Below are 22,577 nucleotides of genomic sequence, written 5' to 3' on the forward strand. Positions count from 1 at the left end.
AGCAATAACACAATCGTCCAATACCAAATATATTGACAGTAATAGCTAAAAGCCTAAAAGTGTCATTACTATCATACATAATACAGAATTTACCCTACAAAATAATCACCCTAATTATTATACTCCGTATACTTCGTATGCTTGAATATCCAAGAGAACATGCAAATTAATTAATTCCATCACCTACATATGTGGTTATAACATACGAAATAACATTTATAAAGGCTCTATCTATTTATCGTCCTTGTCCAAAGGGTGAAATGGAGTAATCCAATTCAATGTTGGGTTGATTCGGCTTCATTAGGTTCGATTCAATTCGAGCTCATTGTTGATTATCAGGATGAAGACACTATCTCAAAGAAGACTATATTTCAACACGACTTGTTTCATTAATTCATACCGCGATATAGCTGTTCCAATCATCTAACAATGACACAATTTAACACAATTGTTCTACTCGATTATAGGAAAACTATATCAATTAAAAGGTACTGTAAATAACAATTTGTACGGAGTATTTAAATTTATTTTGGGCCAAAATACAAGTTAAAAAATCTTGTCTAATCTCAGACATCAAAAGTAGTGAAACATCAAAATATTCACAAGCTCCCAAGCTAAAATAAAATCCTTTTAATTAGAAAAGTCAGCACAACAAAAGAAGCCCAGAAAATTCAAAACAAGCATAAAATTCAACACAAATGAATCCCTGAAAATTGAAAAACTACTAAAAATTACAAAAGCCCGGAAAATTCTACCAAAAAAGAAATGGAGGGAGTATAATGGAACTTCATTATAAAGCCAATGAACAAGTAATCATTTATCGGAGAAATCGTTCCAAAACTTGAACAATCAAGCAAATTGATAAATTTACTAATTCTTCCTACACAAAATTACAAATCTTACATCTCATACTTCTAACCTCCTCTATTTTTCCTTAAAAAATAATTCTACTGGACAAGAATAATTGCAATGTACATTTGTCTAGTGTCTACTCCAACGGATACAAGTCAGATTGCCTACAACTACAACCGTTGGCAAACCTATTCCTCCTCCTATTCACTTCTCATTTTTAGTTTTTACAACTTTAATGTGAAAATTGAAGCTACAGGTTAGATTAACAGTATGCATGATATCATTGATTAGTCAATAGCATAACTCCGTTTTCCATATTGCTACCTGGTTGCCTGACGTCACGAGACTTCTTTGGAGCGCAAACGACATTCTTAGTGATAGAGAAATACAGATCAAATTCGGATTTCAATTTTACGCAGCTTGCATCTATCCACTTCTCTGCTACACTTGTTGGTACACTATCTTGTGTGTCTCTTTCATGTTCTTCAATAGCTGGTCTTATTTCATTGTACAAAGATTCAAGATTGGAGCTTGCATCAGTTTTCATTTCCTGCACAATAAACAAACAGTGAGACAAAAAGCCCGGAAAAAAATATATATCTACAGCTAGTTATGATAACTCAAGTTTTTATAAGCTGGTATTCAGAAACAGAATATACAACTGTAATTGCTAAATTTGGAAACGTAGGTTGTGGATGCTAGCAATAAGCTGCCTTCACACTTTGGGAGTGTACTAGTCATCAGAAATTGTACAAGTAAGAAACGGCTAGAACCACTAGAAATAACCTAATAAGGAACCCAGAAGACTACTAATCACTTGCCAGATTTACAGTCATATAACCCCAAAAAGAAGGTGAAAAAAGGCTGCAAAACCATGTAATATTATCAATAAAGCCAAAGACTGAACCCACATAATGTGGTATAATAATCATTGGTAATGCAGCCCTGATAAGCAAAGCAACAGTGACAACTCAGTATACATTCACATAAGGTTGGGTAGTCAGGATGAATAGCATCCCCACTCACCCGGTCACCCCCTAACCAATTTAAATTAGTAGAAAGATTTTTTGTAAATGGCCCACAAAAGACAATTTGTTTGCAAAGGGTATGACGAAGGCAGAAGTCGTGAAATCGTACACAAAAATAAGGTAGTAGTACGTTCGATTATTGTAGCCAAAATTTTAACATATACTCCAATGGAGCATACATATGAACTACTTAAGACCTAGAAATACTGCAAAGGCACATAGGCACCTAAAGTACACTCACACAAGAAAGGTAAAAACACTTCACTTTTCACTTAACATCATAGACGGATATGATAGAAAACCATCATGAGACTAACAAAAATTAAAAGAATGTGTTAAAACTAAAGCCTATTAGACCAGTCAGACGCAGCTATTTATGAAAAAGCCAGTCAGATCTCCAATACCTCATACATCAGGATCTCTTGTTGTGCTTCTTTTGCTTCTAGAAGGGAGACAACATACTTAGCATTAAATTCCTTTTGTGCCAAATTTTTAGACTTTCCCTTGGGCACACGTTTTAGCTTCTTCTTAGGTAGAGGATAGTTTCGGGAGATGGATGCAAGACCATTTGCTGGAAGAGAAGCAAGTGGATCAATATTCAGCAGAGTAGAATCAATTATATGATCAGCATCCATCATAAATTCAATTTTGGAGGAGTTTGTACTTGTAACCGTTTGCATTGAAGCTTCATCTTCAGCTGAGTCATACAGAGGAATTTTCTCAACGGAGTATCTGTGTAAAAAAGCTGACAGGTTAATGTCTAAATACATTATTTGACACTATCATATCGCCAGAAAGGAAAAGAAAGGGAAAACAAAACCAGTAAATTACTAGCTAGAAGACATAGACCTACACAAAAAGGTAAGGACCATAATTGCAGGCCTAGGGCGGGGTTCCAATAATCAACTTTAGGTACTAATCAGTGTAAGTTTGGAATATTCCAGAAAACCTAGATTTAAAGATATGTCAGCATGAAAAATAAATTAAGAAAATTCATATGAAGTCTTTTAATGCCTATTTAAGTCCTGGAGGGCAGTAAGGAGAAAAAAGATAGCAGCAGTTGAAGAAAATGTTGAATAGAAGCTTCAAACTAAAAAGGAAAAATGAGAAACAGATCGAGCAAGATCACTGGAAAACAATTTTTTCAACTTACAGATTTTCAGATTAGATATATGCTACATTAAGGGCATGCTTGGATTGAGGGAAATGTATTACTAGTAGGGTAATAGAAGTCAAACTAAGCAAAACAAAAGTAAATAGGGAAGGAAGAGATAGTGATGGTGTGCTTGTAAGAAAAATTATATAGTGATGGTGAGGTATGAGGTGAAGAAAGAGGCTCATTATGGGGGTAATAGTTACACTAGGGGGAGGGTGTGTAACTATTACCCTCATTATGAGAGTAATAATTCCTCCATCTCTCTCTTTTCCTCATGGAACAACTACCTTATGGCATTTGTAAACACCATACCTTCTACAACACCAGCTCTAATTACTTATGTTTTTTCAACTTATATTATCCCCTTAATATATTACCCCCAATCCAAGCATGCCCTATGTAAACACCATACCTTCTACAACACCACCTCTAATTACTTATGTTTTTTCAAGTTATATTACCCCCTTAATATATTACCCCCAATCCAAGCATGCCCTAGAAAAAATGGACAGTTGAAAGCTGCACACAAGACCGGCAGTGTCTGTAATCAGATGTTACCTGTCATCATCATCTTCCCACAGATATGTGTCTTCCTGTGTGAATAAGAGAATGAAAAGATTAGCTTAATAGAGCAATATAAGAACCTTTACATATGGAAGTTATATCAATCAGAAATGCAAAGATACAAAACTGGTGATGCCCCTACACTGACATGTATTGCATCTTGCAAAAATGCATCACTACATCAGAGCATCTGCAGTGGAAAAACTTCGCCCCCTCTTATTTCAGAATAAACAGTAGAATAAACCTGTCCTATTTACGTCTAGGCATCGCCTGATATGGGTGAATTTACCAAGATAGTTTATACGGAGCCAATTTACTAGAACATTTGTGGCTAGCTGATATGAATTACATATCCTACAACAGAAAACTTGCCTATATCCATCCAAGAGATCTGAAACATCCCATTTTGTTGATATTATTTATAAACTACTGCGTTTTAAGCATTCTTTCAAAATATATCTGAAGTTCAAATACCATGAAATCAGCTTATGCTTGCGACACATGAATACTAGACAAAGGGTATAGCTCAACATTGCAATCATAACCAAATCATCACTTAATTTACCTGAAAACCACGGGATTTTGCCCCGAGAAATCCAGAACAACTAGCAGCACCACAGAGACAGCGCACCTTTGCACCACCATACCATTCAAAGTTGTAATCATATGCTAGTTCAGTTCCAACTGAAATATCGTGCTTTGCAAATATGCCAACCCTTATTTCCCCCAACACTGTCCACTTCCTTGTTTCACAATTTGGATGACTGTGAAATCAAAGTAAAAGAGACAAGGCAGTAAGAGGATTATACTTGGGTTGTACAAGTCACAAAAACATGTCTAAGTCTCACCATGAATGATTGATGAATCTAGCGAAGCTTCCCTTCCTAGTTGCATCAATAGATTCGAAGGCATTAAGAGATATAATGTATGCATCCTTGAGACCTTGACGCGAGAAAAATTCGAAGTTTTATCAAGCAACCTCCAATCAACAACAGCAGGTTTTTAAGGAACTTAAGTTCAAATTTAACAATCCAAAGATAAAAACATACCTTGGGTTTCATAAGCTTGAGCTCTACTCTTAGCTTCTTTCCATGAGATTACTTCACCACAATATTCAATGATGAGCTGTCCAGCCTGAGGGATTGAGCCAAGGAGTTAGATGAACTGAAAAATGAGATTCTGGTGGCACTTCATTGACACCAAAGTATAACAAATAACTAAAGCAAGTAAGAGAAACTGCACATACATTTAATTACATGGATTATCTACATACATTTAATTTCATGGATTAATTATACAGATATCGAGTTCCATCATAAATTCACTTTACAAAAATCAATACAGAAAGACATAATAAAAAGTGCCGGGACATCAAAAGCAATAGAGCAACCTCATTCTTAGGTAGGAACACTTTCAAGAGTTACACGCAGAAAAGGACTCACTGGTCATCAGGACCCGGTCATACAGCGTTGGTAAAGTAGCTTTAGTAAGTACCTGAGTAAGTCAAAAGTAAAATGATGGAAAGCTGTTTAAGCTTTAAAATGAGCAATACCTTAATTTCCTCATCAGCAAGAAGACCCCATCCACGACCATTGGTTGTGAATAACTTGGTTTTTGCATATTCACATTTCTGAAACTTCTGTAAAGCAAATGCATATCAGGAATTGAAAGAGGAAACAGAATTTTGTATTATGGGCATACATAGCACAGATAATTCTTTAAGAGACTTGTTAGCAATGATAAAAGCTGACTGCACAGTACCAACAAAAGAAAGTTGACTACGTAACAATTTCTAAGAAACTTTGTAAAGGGATTATAAGGGGATAAATTACAGCATCCCAGCAATGCTTTACATCATAAAATGAAACTCAAAAACTCCAATACAATGGCACCAAGGGGAAGCGTGCCCATCATTAGTGCCATTATGATTAAAAAAAAATTATCCTGCGCAGTCAGCCAGAGTATTTCCTTCCCAAGTTTTTCAAACTCTTTTTTTGTTCCAGGTGAGCGGATACGCTTATTTTAGAAGCCCAATTTGGAATGTAGAAGTAAAGATATCACAAACAAACATCCTAATGACATAATAGACGACGATGGGAAGCACAGCAAATCACCTGATTCTTACAAACTACACCACAAGGGCAATAACCAGGAGTGCACTCTGTACTGGTATGTACATTCAGACATCCATCACCACAAGCACTCTCAGGGTCACTAGGATTGAATTTGCATTCACAAATGACAATATCTTCCTCTTTCTGCTTCTTGTGCCTAAAAAACATATAAAATGTTAATGGTAAAAATTGATTGTCACAAAATAAGAGCACAAACACATGGATAATAATACCGAAAATGACGATAACAACGAGATAAGAAAACAGTAGGTACCACTACCAAATGCCTGGTCAAAGAGGATCCAATAAGTTCAAACAACAAAGTTAGCCATACAAACTACAAAGTACAATTGAAAATGCAACAATTTATCACTAATTTCACAACTGCAGAGGTCAATTTATCTCCCATTCAATCCAAATACATTATAGATAAAGAGAACATAATTCTCTGTAACAATTGCACTTTGTTGAACATGAAAATGGATGTCTATGAGTATCAAATTGAGAGGTCGCCAATAAGTGAGAATGATTAGAGAGGAATTTAAAACTTGCAACTTTAGACAAGTGATATACAAGTAAGGTTGTTAATATGCAGCTTGTAATTCTGTTCCTGTCATTACATCCTTGTTTCTTCTCCTCACAGCTTCACACCACAATAAACTAAAGATTTTTCCAATTTTCCTTAGATGAAAGACAGATATAGACCATAAAATAGTCATGAAGTGAGTGACCAACTAACAAGGGGCACCCATCACTACATAATTTAAAGGAAAATTTGTCAAAAATAAAACGACCTTTTGATTATTCCAAATAAAACGACCTTTTATAGACATCTGCCCAAAATAGAATAAAAAAGCGGTAACCTGTTTAAAAGGTTAAACCCGAACACGTGTCATACTATGATAGGTTAGGATTATTTTTACATTTTTCTTTTTTAAAAAACTAATTTTAAATTTAAAAAAAAAGAAAAAAAATATATATTTCTCTCTCCTCCCCTCCCCCTCCCCTTCAGCAATCTTCCTCCCCAACCCGCCGCAGCCACCATAACGCCGACCCATTCCCAGCCTGTCTTCCCCCCAGCCACCCCTCAAAACACCCACAACCAAGAAATTCACCCCACAACCGTCCTATAACCCATCCCGCAGCCACCCCATCCCCCTTGAAACCATCCCAAAACCCCCCTCATCCAAGCCATACAGCCCGAAACAATCCCAAAACTCCCTTCACCTACCCCACACACCCCGAAACAACCCCCTTAACCAAGCCCACAAACCCCAATTCGTAACCCCTGGCGAAAAGGGTTGGAGTGGCCATAATTTTGAGCGTGTTTCGAGGGTTTATACTTGGGTTTAAGGCAGTTTACAGGTTGGGTTTTACAGGTTAGTTTCGGGTGGCTGGGAAGAATGATAGGGCAGCAAGCGGTGAAGGTGAAAGGTGAAATAAGGGTTCGATGATATGGACAACGGTGGGGGTTAAGTTGGGTCCGGCGATGACGGGCACGGCAAGGGTGGGGATTGAGGTTCGTGGGCAGGGGGCTGGTGGTTGAGGTTTTTTTTTTTTTTTTCTCTAGTTAAAATCATTTTTACAAAAAAGAAAAATGTAAAATTATTTATTTTTAAAAAGCCACCAATTGCATTGCAACACGTGTCACTATTAACCTACTAAACAAGTTACCAACCGGTCATGTTCTATTTTGGGCAGATAACCATCAAAGGTCATTTTATTTTGGAATAATCCAAAGGTCATTTTATTTTGGGAAGTCTGCTCAAAGGTCATTTTATTTTTGACAATTTTTCCTAATTTAAACTAATTATTGTAGGAGGGAGGCAAAATGCACTTTCACAAATCATTCAAAATCCACAATACCATATTAGGTCATCACTCCAATGTCCCTAACAAGACCCTAACCTAGGATGAGGTGAGGGAATGTAAAAATGCAGCCTTAATTGCAGAAATGTTTTAATGTAAAATTCTTGATCAAAGGCAGCTAACCAAACTACTAATTCAAAGCACTCAAAAAAAATGTAAGAATGGATAGAATCCTGTGTAATAGTCAGCTAAGTTATCACTGTTCGATTCATTGTAATGAAAAGTTGAAATATTGCCATCAAAAGATATAGAATCAGCTGCAGATATAGCGAGATCACAGTCAAATCTGCGGATATATCTGCGGCAAACACAACAAATTAGAATTCTATAATAAACATTTTTATTTTCCACAAGGCTCCATGGAAATAAAAGGTTCACATGAAAGGAATGCCACGTTTGGGTGAAAGCATTTTATTTATCCATAACTCAAACAGTAAAAGCTTTTGGTTATATGTGTCCTCCAGGATCCAGTTACGGAGCCACAACAATGTGTACATGATTCCATAAGAATGCCAAATGCATCCAAAGATTCTCCTTAAAAATTCTGTTTACACAAGGGACAAGATTTGGGACAAAGGGAGTAGCATTTTCTTCTAATTCTTAGAAACATCCAATCTAGCAATTACCATTTTTCTATTATTGATAAGTACAGTTCCAGAGTCAATTTGCCTAGTGATAGATGAAAATTGGTGCTAAATATTCAATGCATTCATCAGTTAAAAACTTATACATTCTACTAACAAGCAGATTATAGTCCATACTTTTCTCTTCTAGCACATTAAACAGTTCTACAAGTGTCCCTCCTTGGCTCCTTCAATGAGGTGATACAACCCGGGATACTTGATAATGTTCATCCAAAGCATTTTAGGAGGAGAGAAGTTCAGGGTAAGATATCAAGGGGGGAGGCATACAAGGTCTTAGGTAATAGCATCTCTTAAAATTTTTTTTTTTTTTAAAAAAAAAAAGTGTAGCAAACAAGAACAAGTACAAGATGGCTAACAATAGGGTGAAGAAAACAATTGTATCAGCCAAAACTAGGGCATATTAATATTAACTGTTATACTTAAGATTGGAAAAAAAAGGAGAAAGGTACACATTTAGATTAGTGAGGGCTAGGATGTGTGGAATCATCAAACTTGATCAGGTGAGATGCATCAAAGATGAAAAGGGTACAACACTATGTGAGCTTCACATCAAGGAAATATGGCAAAGCTTCTTGATTGGCCTAAATATAGACACATCAGCCCAGATAAGAACAGTGATAGGACCTACTTTAAGTCCATTCCTTTTCACAATAATAACAAGCTTACAGAACAACAATCCAAGGGACATTACCATGGTGTGTGTTATTTTCTGATTGCAGTTTCAGTGTATGAGATTCCAAGACTAAAGAAGGTGCCAATGACAAGTTAAAAACTTGGGAGGGAAACCTTAAAATCAATGGATTTCTTGTTTTGAAGATTTAAAAGAACTTGAGTAAGTTAGAGGACATGTGGGACAAACCTTTAGATATTACTGGAGAAGATAATAAAATGAAAGTACAATATCTCAAATATTTGGGGTTAGATACTTATATAGGTAATGGAGATGGAGTTCATGGGTGTTGGGTGCCTCCTATGGAAAATGCCTAATAGGTTCTTAACCATAATAAATACCAATAAAAATCATGGGTGTTGGTCATATTATCCTCAATAGAGCACAGGCAGACTCATTATGCTCAAGCTCATGTGAGACCATGCATTAAGAGATGGAGTCAAGAATGAAAGGATAAGAGATAAGGTGGGAACAGCTTCTATAGATGAAATGATGCTATAAACAAGACTAAGACGGTATGTATAGGTTAAGAAGAGAAGAGGCAAAGTCAGACGAAGAGGGATCTAGCGTTGCTAAAGTTTACATAAAACATGCCCTATATAGAAATAAATAAAAATTAGGATTCGACCATGATATTTCCCCTTTTCTCTTGCTTTGTAAGTTGGGGGGAATGATTATGGTAAGTAAAGGTGAAAGGATTGTAAGAGAAGAGATGATAAACCCAAGAAGAATTGAAATGATAATAAGTCTACTTGTCAAAGACATAGTCCTTGATAGGAACAAATGGGATATCAAATTGATGTAGTTAATAAGAAGGAAAAAAAAAAAAAAAAAAAAAAAAAAAACACAGAAGAAAGAGATTAAGATAGTTTGGATATATTAGAAGGAGGTAGCTAGATGCCCTTACTAGGAGGATTGATAAAATCTACTTTAGGAATTGCAAGATTTATATAACTTGAAATCTTGGCAAAATACTTCTTGTTAAGTACTACACTCAGTGAATGAGTACACTTATTCAAGGACCAATAAGATAAGATCACACCAGAAACATTTGGACTTCAGAAGTTCAGATTAGAGCTCTGTATCCCCAGAAATCTGGAGTGATAACCCTTATCCAATAATAGATAATTCCAAATCCCATGCAACAGCCAATATGTCTATTCACCTCTCTAGATGGAAGCCTACCTTTTGTCCTTACTTAGGATACTGATATTTGTTGATCAAAGTTTAAAAAGCCTAAACAACTACTGAAGAAGAGAAATCACATCATCTTTATTAAAGTCCTTACTTCTCACCATACTCACATCATCTCCAAATTAACAATTGAGCTGCAGCAAAGCATACCAAATGCTTTTAACAAAGAGCACCAGTTAAAACATACTCCTTCCTTCCCTAAATATAGTTCTCAATTGGAAAATAACATGGGAATTAAGAAATGGAAGGAGGAAATACTAAAAGTACATGGGAAAACCAAATTGATAATCATGTACAAAAAAGAAGAGAGAAAAATGTACTATTTTACTATTTTCAATGAGAAAAAAATATTAAAATAAACAAGTGGAGTAATGATACACAAAGAATAAGAAAAATTAGAGGGAACTTTTGGCACTTTACCTAATAAAGACAAAAAAAAATTGATGGTAAATGGGTGATTTCCAAGTAACATTAATTGGTAAAAGAGGATATGGGAACTGTATTTAGGACCACCAAAAATAGAAATGGGAACTATATTTAGGGACGGAGGGAGTAATTACTAAATAAATTTTCCGAAAATCTCTAGACTTCTTCAACCATGTTCATTTAATAAGTAATGCCTATCAGCAACATTCTTTTCCATCTCACTATACGAGTATACAATCCTCAACCCAAAGACTAGAATCATCTTGCATTTTCCATAAGTAAACAAGTAGTGCAACACATGTGATCATAGTAGTGTTACCTGATTCATCAGTATGAGATTCAGTACAGGTTTGTAATTTACTACCCAATTAATTATATTGGACCAAAAAAAGCACCAATTCACTAGTATAATTCTCCTTTCAGTTCACGGGGGGTGGGGTAAATCAGGTAACAATTGGATCAAAGAGGATGAGGAAATTCAGATATTATTTCATTTGGTGATGTTATAGTTCAGGGTGCATTTCAGCTTTACTATCATGTGAAAAAAATATAAAGTTCAGTTGGAGAGGATTTCTTCCAATCCTACTTGTAGTCCAACAAGTTTACTCTCTTAAATAAAAGTCAAAATTGTAGGATTTGTTAATCCCCAATAAAACAATTTATTTTTAGTATAGTACTTAAGTAATTTGGAGATTGCATATCAATGTCTCACTTTACAAGTAATTACACCCTAATGAGAATAGATATTTCTGATTTTCCATCAAACTATCTCTGTCTCTCCTCCAACAAACCATTCTCTATCATGGGCCATGGCCACCACTCATAGCTAGAGCCACCGCGTTTCTGAATATGTGACAAATCTAGGCGAACATGGCTAGAAAATCAATCATTTCCTTTACATATTTTTAGTATGTAATAGCTACGTACCTTACTTACTATTTTAGCCTAACACTTATCAACCTATTAGGTAAACCATTAACAAGTGACAACTACCCCATAATAGCCAACCATTACCAACATAAATAAAAGTTAATAGCTAGTAAAACAAATAGACCGGTGAATATACCCAAGTAAGCAATAATTGTAAGTTGTCGCATTCCAAAGGCAACAAGGCATGTGGAGGTGGAGGGTGAGGTGATGGACCATGCAGTGTGGAGGTATGTAAAATGGAGAGGTGACTGAACCTTTTTTGGAACTCCTTGATCACATTGTCCATGTGGAGGTGGAGGGTGAGGTGATGGACCATGCAGTTTCTTGTCCATGGACAATGTGATCAAGGAGTTCCAAAAAAGGTTCATCCCATTCAAGGTCGAAAACCACGTAGCTTGGAATTTAATCTATTAACATGCCAAATTACAGATTCCTTTGTTCAATGAATAATCTATATAATTCATGGAACCAAACAAGAATTGCTTAATAAATGTCTAATTTACCAAATTGCGATGATACTCAACATTATGGGCCTTCATCAACATACATTTAAAGATGAATAGAATAGAGCCAAAATATCTCACTTCCTATATGAAAATTCGTTTTGATCAATGTGTATGTATCCGATTTCTTGGCAGGCCTGTCCCTGAGCCAGGGCACGATGGGAGGCCGTCCCCGGGAGAAAAGATCCATTTTCATAGTTCCGTCCTAGCATCAAAGGGTTATGAACAAAATCCTGCAATCAATATGACCCAATTATCAAATTAGGCTAGAAAAATTGCATCAGGCCCGTCCCTGAGTAAGGGCAGGAGGGGCGGCAGCCCTGGGCCCAGGGAAAAGAGCTCTGATTTCATAGTTGAATGCTAACATTAAAGTGTTGTGCAATACATTAGCAACCAAATTTGATTCAATTATCTCATAATTTTAGGGATATTTGATTCAATTATCTCATAATTTTAGGGAAATTAGATATGATGATAACAAATACAAACAACTTACCTCAGAAGCTGCTTCAATGGGGGATACAATAGCTAGATTCAACGGAGAACGGCAACTGCGCTTCAATGGAGAACGTTGATTGCGCTTCAATAGAGCAATTCAATGGGTTGGACGCCTTGGATCCCTATTAAAAGCCATGACCCATGACCCGCCACAGTTATTAATGGGTTAGATTCGTCTAATAAATAAATGGGCTGAGTAAACTTGTTTTAAAAAGTACGGAGTATTAGTTTAACTTTACACTTCCATTTCTCAAATACTATATTCACACACCAAAACTTATATAATTTGTTTGTAAGTTTTTTTTTTATTTTTATTTTGAAAACGGCTGAAATTACATTAATTAAAATGAGTTTACAACAAACGAAAGGAGAGTATGATAACATAAGTCAATTACAAGTTATCATGTCTTAAATGTGGTTAGGATGAGGTTTCATAAAAAAAAATGTGGTTAGGATGACTCTTTTGTCGTGGCCATTATGGGCAAATTAATTGTGTCATGTGAAGTGTGAACTATGCAATTGTATAGGTAGTGTTACCTTTGCGGTTTTAACATTAGCTGACGGTCACATACATTTTATTATAAATACAGTTGCAGACTAGCAAGTGTAGAATTGTATGAGTTAGTTAATTGTATGAGTTGGTTAGTGTTCTGTATAAAACAGAAAATTATTAGTGAATAACTTTAGAAGTGACCAACTTTAATACTTTTTTTTTTTTTTTTTGAAAAAAAAACCCATCTAGATCAACTGAAGAAATTTCCAAAATGCGAGGAGGGATTACATCACTCCACACCCATTGGCCAAACTCCCATGGTTGAAAGTAAGTCAATTTGTGTGCTACATTTACCCCATCGCTTTACAAAAAACCATGAATCACTAGTAAAATTAGACGGAAAAAAAAAAATCTAGAATATCCTTTATAATCAGATGAAAGGAATTGGAGCCATACAAATGCTTCCTCATTGCCTCAATCACCGCCAGAGTATCACTATCGATCCCAATGCAGCTCATACCCTTGTGTCTCGCAATCTTCATGCCCCAAAATACCGCTTTCACCTCTGCAATCTTAGTCTCTCATTTTTCACTCCACTACACCGTAGCTCTCCAAAGCACCACCCCCTCACTATTCCTGTAGACTGCACCCAGCCCCGTCCCCACCTCCCCAAAACACCAGCATCAACAATAATTTTAACCACACCAGATGCCGGAGGACGGAGACCTGCCCACAGAGACACTCTTTCCACCCCTCCATTCCCCATGTTATTCAACTTTCCCACCTTTAATCTTCAAAGCATAGGCAACAATTTTCTCAACATTCGGATTTTCACCCTCAATCATCCATTTGTTCCTTACACCGCACATAGCCCAACACATGGTAATTAAACTCACCATATCCTCTCCAAAATTACCAAAACAATGTTCCCACCAGTCATCCATACTACAAACACTAGTAGAAAAAAAGAATTAGGCAACCCCCCTATGGCAACGGTTCATGAAAACCGTTGCCAACTTGCTGTGAGCGCCATTTTAAAAAAAAATAAAAAATTTGGTTACATATTGGCAACGGTTAACCGTTGCCAATTGATAAAATTTAAAAAAAAAAATTAAAAGGGGTAGATTGGCAACGGTTAACCGTTGCCAATTTAAAAAAAAAAATTTCGGGTTTTTGAATGCAAACAGCAAGACTGTGCAAACGTTCTTCTTTCACCTCCAAAAACGCGCGCCTTCCCTTTCCCCAAACCATTCCTCCATTGAATTGAAGCTTCCATTGAAGGGGTTTGTTCTTCTGCCTCCCTCAAGCACGCACTCCCCTGTTCTTCTGCCTCCCTCAAGCACGCACTCCCCTGTTCTTCTGCTTTCACCCCTCAAGCACGCACGCACTCAGCTCTTCTCTTCTGCCTCCCTCCATATATAGCAGCTCCTCCATTATTGAAGTATGCAGCAGCTCCTCCATTGTTATAGCGCTCCTCATTGCTAGGTAAGTCGTAATAGCTCTCCTCCATTGTTATGGTTTTTGAAGAATTGGTCTGTAAATTAGTTAATATTGACAAGTTTCTTGTAATTGTTAGGGTTTGTCAAGAATTGGTCTTTTGTGTTAGCATGAATTGGGTCTGTGATGTTGGAACTTGAATAGAGTTATTTGTAGTTAGACGTTCCTTGGTATTGAAAAGATGATATACCCTTGTATCTTATTACTATAATTTGACAGATGTTTGTGATGATACCATGTCTATCAAACTGGCTTCGAATGAATTGAATGAAATTTTAGCAATGCACCAACTGCCCTCAACCTTGTTGCTGCTTTCATTGTTGAATTTCAGCCAAAGACATGGATAGAAAATAGTTGTTATTGTATTTAGTACAAGCTACATTTACCTATATTTCTAAATTGTTATGAGAACTTTATTTATCATCACTAATAAAGTTGAGAATTTTATTTTGTTTATAGGATAATTTAGTCCTTTTTATTTAAGAGAACAAAGTTGAGAGTTTAGGGTTTAGGGTTTAGGGTTGAGAGTTTAGGGTTGAGAGTTTAGGGTTTAGGGTTTAGGGTTGAGAGTTTAGGGTTTAGGGTTTAGGGTTAAGGGTTTAGCGTTAAGGGTTTAGGGTTTAGGGTTTAGGGTTAAGGGTTTAGGGTTTAGGGTTTGAATATACTTTTCTTTATGAGTTGCTTCTCACTATATATATGCGTGTTTCAGGCTAAGAAATGGGTGTCAAGGGCTTCTAGGGTAAGATCATCAGTTTGGAGAGTGGGCGGAAAACATCCTGGTATGGTATCTTACTCTGACTGTCCTTGTTCTTGCATTGCTCACTAATATCATTCTTATCTTTTCCCTTAATCTGGTTTTCTATTTGTGTTCTATATAGGTTACACTGAAAAAGATTATCAGGAATTTTTAGGCGAAGCATAGACCTTGGCATTGACCTTCTATTTGAGAGTGTTGAGCCTTTATAGGTACTCAGGTATATATATATATATATATATAACTTTATGTGCTTTAAATAAGTTCTTGGCTGCACAATTTTGTGGAGATGGTGTGTGATATAACTTTGGTGCATCTTCTATCATGATGTGTGATTAAACCATTGGTTTTTAATTGATTGCATGTATCATCATATGCCTAGATACCCGTTCAAGGCTTTCTCATTAGGAGAAAGTCTTGAATAGTCCCCGGTTGGGACTGTTCTTGAACGTTTACTCTCACTTAGGTGGTGAATGTATGTCAGTTTTTTCGATTTTAAGGAACATCTTGGCTTAGCATTTCCTGGATCACCATGTTCTCTAGGTACATATGTGGGTAAGTAATTGCCTACGTCGTGTACTTGGAGAACTGGGGGGAAATGTTGCCGGATTTTCCTTAAAATTGGAAATCTGATATACATTCACTAGTGAGAGTAAACGTTCAAGGATGGGTTAGGTTGGAGTGATAAGGACCCTTTGGAAGCATATATGCATTTTTGTATCTATATGAATGTTATATGCATGTTGTGTGTTTGAATTTGATTTGTATATATAATAGATGTAGCAATTATACATTATTCGTAATATGTTGCCATGTTTAGAGACAATTTACTTAATGGAGAGGGATCGTGGATGGATGTATGGTAGACGTGATACATTGGAATTCTTTAATGGGGTTCAAGAGTTCTGCGAGACGGCTTCATCTTATCAGCGCAGAATGGGTTTTAAGTGCCTCTATTGTCCTTGTGTTGATTGTAATAATGTGAAGGTGGTCAATAGTGTTGATATCATTAGAGATCGTGTAGTTTGTTGTGGGTTTAGGGTTAAATATCATGTGTGGATTTGGCATGGTGAAGAAGGAGAGTACAGTGGGGATGTTATTGGGTATGATGTGCATGATGATAGAAGCAATGATATCCGTGTGGACGAGGAATACAAGAATGATGAACATATTGATGATGATGGTGCTGAGGAGGGATTTGAGGATGATCATGTGGATGAGGTTGAGGATGAAGGTGTGGATGAGATGATGTGTGGTTTTGAAGGTGACGTGTTTGAGTCATTATCGGAGGCTTCTAAAAAGCCTTTGTATCCTGGGTGCAAAAAATACTCCAAACTATCAGCCGTGCTAACTCTTTTTAACATTAAGTCGAAGCATGGGTGGACGGACAGTAGTTTTACTTCCTTGTTGAGCGTGTTAAGTGAGATGTTGCCAGATGGGAATGAAATTCCTAAGTCTTACTATTACGCTAAGAAGCTCATGTGTCCATTTGGTTTGGAGTATAAGAAGATACATGCATGTCCTAATGATTGTATTCTTTACCGAAATGAATATGAAAAATTGGAGGAGTGTCCAAGATGCAAGAAGTCGCGCTACAAGCGCAAGAGTTGCAATGCTGGTACGAAGGGACCTCCTGCTAAGGTGTTGTGGTATCTTCCCATAATTCCTAGGTTTAAGCGTCTGTTCTCTTTACCAAAAGACGCTAAAAACTTGAGGTGGCATGCAGAGGGAAGAAAGAAAAACAGAATGCTGAAGCACCCAGCCGACTCCCCGCAATGGAAGAACCTTGATATGAAGTTTGGGGAATTTGGTGATGAAGTCAGAAATTTAAGGCTTGGTTTGTGCACGGACGGGATGAATCCATTTGGCACTCTTAGTACCTAGCACAACACATGGCCGGTACTTTTAGTGATCTACAATTTACCTCCTTGGTTGTGCATGAAACGGAAATATGTAATGCTTTCACTCTTGATATCGGGGCCAAGGCAACCTGGAAACGACATTGATGTGTATCTTGCGCCATTGGTTGATGATTTGAGAAAGATGTGGGATGAAGGGTTTCCGTGTTTGATGCTCATAAGAATGAGATGTTCACATTGCGTGCAGCTCTTATGTGGTCCGTTAATGATTTTCCTGCATATGGAAACTTGTCTGGGTATAAGAATAAAGGGAAAAAGGCATGTCCCATTTGTATTGATGATACGCCAAGCAGACGCCTTGATCATTCTTTCAAACAGGTGTATTTGAGGACAAGAAGGTTGCTCAGGCGCGATCACCCGTACCGTCGGCAGAAAAAGGCTTTCGATGGGACGGTGGAGGAGGGGACTGCTCCTAGGCCACTGACTGGTGAGGAGGTTTACGCTTGGGTCAAGGGTGTACGATCAGTATTTAGGAAATCTGAAAAAGCGACGGAATCAGTTGATCTCTTTAAAAAAGAATCAATCTTTTGGTTGCTCCCGTACTGGAAAGAACATGACGTTAGGCACTGTCTTGATGTAATGCATATAGAGAAGAATGTGTGTGACGCTCTTGTGGGAACGCTGATGAATATTCAAAACAAGACAAAGGACGGAAAGGGTACACGTTTAGATTTGGAAAAGATGGGGGTGCGTCCAGAATTGTGGGTTCAGCAAAGGGTTAGTAAGGGAAAGGAACAGGATAAGGAAAAATAAATGGGTTCGAAAAAGGGAAAGGGGAAGAGCAAGGGAAAGGGAAAGGCCGCGGATGCGTCGAAGAAGAAAAATGAGGGAAATGCCAAAGAGGGGAAAGCCTATTTACCTCTGGCTTGCTACACATTGTCAAGGGTAGAAAAACGGAGGTTTTGTGAATGTTTGTATGGCATTAAGGTTCCATTAGAGTACGCATCTAACATGAAAAGATTTGTATCCTTAAATGGAGAATTGAAGCTGACAAGTATGAAATCCCATGATTGTCATGTTCTGATGCAAGTTTTTCTACCAATTGCAATACGTGGTATTTTGCCAAAGCACGTGAGGGAAGTTATTACAAGCCTCTGTTCGCTTTTCAATACAATATGTAGCAAAGTGCTTGATCCTTGTACCCTTGATGCTTTACAGGCGGATGTGGTTGTGACTTTGTGCAAATTTGAGATGTACTTCCCGCCCTCGTTTTTCGACATAATGGTGCATTTGATTCTTCATTTGGTGCGTGAGATTAAGTTGTGCGGTCCAGTGTTCTTGAGGTGGTGCTATCCTTTTGAAAGACACATGGGTACATTGCAAGATAAAGTTAGGAATCGGGCTCACCCAGAAGGAAGTATGATTCAAGGGACCGTGGCCGAGGAGATTGGTAATTTTGTGGCCGACTATATAGCCGTTGCTGAACCTATTGGTATTCCTACTTCTCGACATGAAGGTAGACTTGATGGTCATGGCACAATCGGGTCGAAACGAATGTCACCTGATCGAGAGAAGTTCTTACAAGCACACCTATATGTGTTGCACCATGTTGCAGATGTTCACCCATATTTAGACGAGCACATGGCTAGTTTGCGTGATGAGTTTCCGTCGAAAGGTGAAAGGGCACTGATGCAGTTGCACAATAAGAAGTTTGTGAGTTGGTTTCGTGATCGAGTGATGGATGGAATGGATGAGAGTGTCACAGCTACAGTAAGGTGGCTTGCTTATGGTCCTAGGGATGATGTTCGCTCATTTGAGGGATATGACATAAATGGGTTCACATTTTGGACTGAGCGTCAAGATTTGAAATCGTCCTCGACCCAAAACAGTGGTGTAACGGTTGTGGCATCGTCAAGGGAGTTTGCAAGTGCTAAGGATAAATCACCCGTTGATGCAGAGTTGTCATACTACGGTCGAATTCAAGAAATATGGGAGCTTGATTATTGTGACTTCACGATTGCTCTTTTCCGGTGTAAGTGGGTTGATAATATCAGGCGTAACGTCAAATTTGATGACTTTACTCTTGTAGATCTTGGTAACCTGAATGATAGTGCGGAACCATTCATCCTTGCATCTCAAGCTAAGCAGGTGTTTTACGTATCTGACCCTACCGACTCAAAATGGTCTATTGTGCTAGCCGGCAAAAGAAGAATCCTTGGCGTTGGGGATGTCGAGGATGAGGAAGAATATGATGCCTTTGATGACTCGGCACCTTTCACTGTTCCTAGACCTGCTGTGCCAAATGAGATAGACGACCAAGCCAATTACATGAGATCAGACCACGATGAAGGAATATTAGATTGAGGTACTATATATTTTCTGTTAGTTTGAATTGCAGGCGTAGAAAGAATAAAAAAATCACATTTTAGGTGAAAATGAATGAAATTGTTAAATTACTTGCCCATTTTTCTTATATTCTTTTAAATGAATAAAGTAACTTGCATCACCATTTTCTATGTTTATTTGTATTATAATTCAGCAGCTAATAACGTGTTATGTTTGGTAATGACAGGTTTTAACATCTAATGGCGGACGATCGATTCCGTGTTCGAGTTGAGGATGTTGAATCTAACTCAGATGATTCATCTAATGATGGGGACCAGTCGTATGATGTGAACAAGGAAACTGATTTGGGTGAGCCAGAAGATCAGGCGCAAGATGTATTGGAGAGAATGATATATGACTTTGAAATTGCAGCTGAGCAAGCGCCTCCAATAGATAATGCCATTATGGAGCCGTTTTGTGAGGATCAAAGTGGAGGGGGGGTGCAGGCACCAGCGAAGAAAAAGCAGAGGGGTCCGACGACAGCTTTCAAGAATCCTGTCGGTCCTATGGTCTTGGAGTATGACAGGGTAGGGCAACCCTCAGGTAAATGGCGTTGTCAGTATGCTGGTCAAGTTGGGATTTATGCGCGCAAAATCCCCATTACCCCTTTGTATGAGCGACGTACCTACAGGCTTGATTGACACGTTTTGGAATTATACCAGGGTAAGTTTGATTTGATGTGATTATTTATAAACAATTTCAATTTATTGTTATGTTATTGGAAAACTAATAATGTTTGTTATTTGTGCTTGCAGAGTCTATTTAACATTCCAAATGAGTACGCCAAGCGAAGGGTGTTTGAATCCTTACTTGCGGCAAGATTCTGAAGCTTCAAGTGTAACTTAGTTTGTCGGTTTATCACAAAGAAACTTGTGAGGAAACCAAAGAACAAGAAAGGAGGTGGAAGTGATGATGATGTCATCGATGAAGAGAAACTCCCTTGGCAAATATGGCCTAGCATATCGAAGGATGATTGGGAGGCTTTCGTTCATCAAAAATGTAAAAAAGAAGAAATTGTAAGTTTAAAGAACTATGATGAAAATTGTGTTGTAATTTATCATCTTTTTTATTAGTAATGAAAACTAACATATATATCTTTTTATGTAGGAAATGAGGGAGCAGAATTCCAGGAATGCATTGCAAAAGCAATACCACCATCATATGGGAGCAATGACGTATGATGAATGGAGGGATACGTGGGTGAGTGAAGGAGTATACCCCACTGCGCTTCTAGGGTCCTCCATAGCGCCGTCTGACTCCACGACCAGTACTTTGGTGAGTCGTGCTGGGGATTTCTTTTGCTCTATGCATTCGCGGGACAAGAAGACCGGAAAATGGTCCATCAAGGCTCCGGAAACCAAAGAAATGACAGATAAGCTAGTAAGAAACTATGAACTAGTGAACTACATTATTCATTTGCATGTATATCACTTTATATAAACACTTACTTCATGTTGCCATTTTGTTTTTGCTACAGCTTGAGTACACTGGAGAGCTTGTTGAAGACAAGCTCGTCCCGACTGTAGAGAAGGATCCCTTCACCTTGGCTATGGGAAATCCCTACCATCCGGGACGGGTATTAGGTGCTGGAGGGAGCTTGCTAGGATGGGATAAGGTAATGGGTCCCGAATATACCAAATCTGGAAGATCCCGAGCAAGTGTGAACTCGCCACAAAACTTCGATGCCACAGTGACATCAATTAAAGAACAAGTGCGCAATGAGATGCGTGAAGAGTTCAATGCATGGGCGAAGCAAATGAATTTGCCGACCTTGCCCTTTTCCTCGACAACACCGGCCGACTCAAGTAGCCACCCACGAAGAGAAGGAGAACAGGAGATAAATGCACGCGAGGAGGTACGTGATTAGAATTCAACTCTATAAGTTTTGATATGTTGAGTTACGTGGGTACGATTCTAATTAATGTTTCACTATCAATACACTATTGCAGATTGGTACTCCTTCACATGCGAACTCAAGGGGGCTTGATACTCTGACACCTCATGACTTTCCTATTCCACAGGTGATTTTTTACTTGTTTGGATAATGATATTGGTTTTTGGAGTGTGTTGTGAAATGGTTAAGTTGGCTGTGAAATGGTGTTTCTTCGCTGTGTTGTGTTGTTGGTGTTGCTTTAATTTGTTGATGTGATGTGTTGTTGTTGTCTGCTACTCCTTCTCTTCATTCTCCTCCTCCTTCTCCTTCTCCTCCTCCTTCTCTTTCTCCTTCTCCTTCTCCTCCTTCTCCTCCTCCTCCTCCTTCTCTTTCTTCTCCTCCTCCTCCTCCTTCTCTTTCTTCTCCTTCTCCTCCTCCTCCTCCTTCTCTTTCTTCTCCTTCTCCTCCTCCTCCTCCTTCTCTTTCTTCTCCTTCTCCTTCTCCTTCTCTTTCTTCTCCTTCTCCTTCTTCTCCTTCTCCTTCTCCTTCTTCTCCTTCTCCTTCTCTTTCTTCTCCTTCTCCTTCTCTTTCTCCTTCTCCTTCTCCTTCTCCTTCTCCTTCTCCTTCTCCTCCTCCTCCTCCTTCTCTTTCTTCTCGAGGAGGCTGCAGCACAGCGAGGAGGCTGTAGCTGTGCAGCACTGCAGCAGCTGTGCAGAAGCTGTGCAGCAGCTGTGCAGCCTCCTCGCTGTGCACACGCTGCCCTTCCCGCCCAGTTTCCGTTTTTTTTTTTTGCACTCGTTTTGGTTTTTTTTTTCTTTTTTTTTGTTGCGCCTAAGATACTTAGTTATGAATATTTATGGCTTGAAACAACCTAAAAAAAGCAATTTCACAAGTTTTAGGTTCATTTAGAGTGTTTACGGCTCGAAATGGCCTAAATGAGTTCTAACTTGCCCATTTTCCATGATTTTAGCTCAATTCTTGATTTAACTCCTATATTACACCTAAGATACTTAGTTATGAATATTTATGGCTTGAAACAACCTAAAAAAAGCAATTTCACAAGTTTTAGGTTCATTTAGAGTGTTTACGGCTCGAAATGGCCTAAATGAGTTCTAACTTGCCCATTTTTCAATATTTTTGCTCAATGCTTGAATTAACTCCTATATTACACCTAAGATACTTAGTTATGAATATTTAAATGAAGTATCTTCCTAATTGGTGCAGGAAGAGACCCGTTGTGAACTTCTTCACCCGGGCGAATCATATGA

At 38.0% G+C, this 22,577-nt stretch overlaps 1 protein-coding gene across 2 annotated transcripts; it reads right to left on the reverse strand.

The window, feature by feature from the left end:
- Positions 1-829: 829 nt before the first annotated feature.
- Positions 830-13,900, reverse strand: LOC110735674 (histone-lysine N-methyltransferase ASHH1-like). Of its 2 annotated transcripts, XM_021915861.1 has the most exons (11): positions 12,447-13,899; positions 12,032-12,183; positions 5,715-5,871; positions 5,153-5,239; positions 4,650-4,734; positions 4,449-4,542; positions 4,166-4,364; positions 3,595-3,629; positions 2,545-2,612; positions 2,285-2,451; positions 830-1,402 (listed from the first exon to the last, which is right to left on the reverse strand). In XM_021915861.1, the coding sequence occupies exons 2-11, from the start codon at positions 12,160-12,162 to the stop codon at positions 1,133-1,135; spliced, it is 1,293 nt and encodes a 430-aa protein (XP_021771553.1). In that variant the 5' UTR covers positions 12,163-12,183; positions 12,447-13,899; the 3' UTR covers positions 830-1,132. The 2 variants fall into 2 exon arrangements, with proteins under 2 accessions (XP_021771553.1, XP_021771552.1); XM_021915860.1 differs by having other exon boundaries at positions 2,285-2,612; positions 12,447-13,900.
- Positions 13,901-22,577: the final 8,677 nt, after the last annotated feature.

This window comes from Chenopodium quinoa, unplaced genomic scaffold (assembly GCF_001683475.1).
Source record: "Chenopodium quinoa cultivar QQ74 unplaced genomic scaffold, ASM168347v1, whole genome shotgun sequence".
NCBI classification, from domain to species: Eukaryota; Viridiplantae; Streptophyta; class Magnoliopsida; order Caryophyllales; family Amaranthaceae; genus Chenopodium; species Chenopodium quinoa.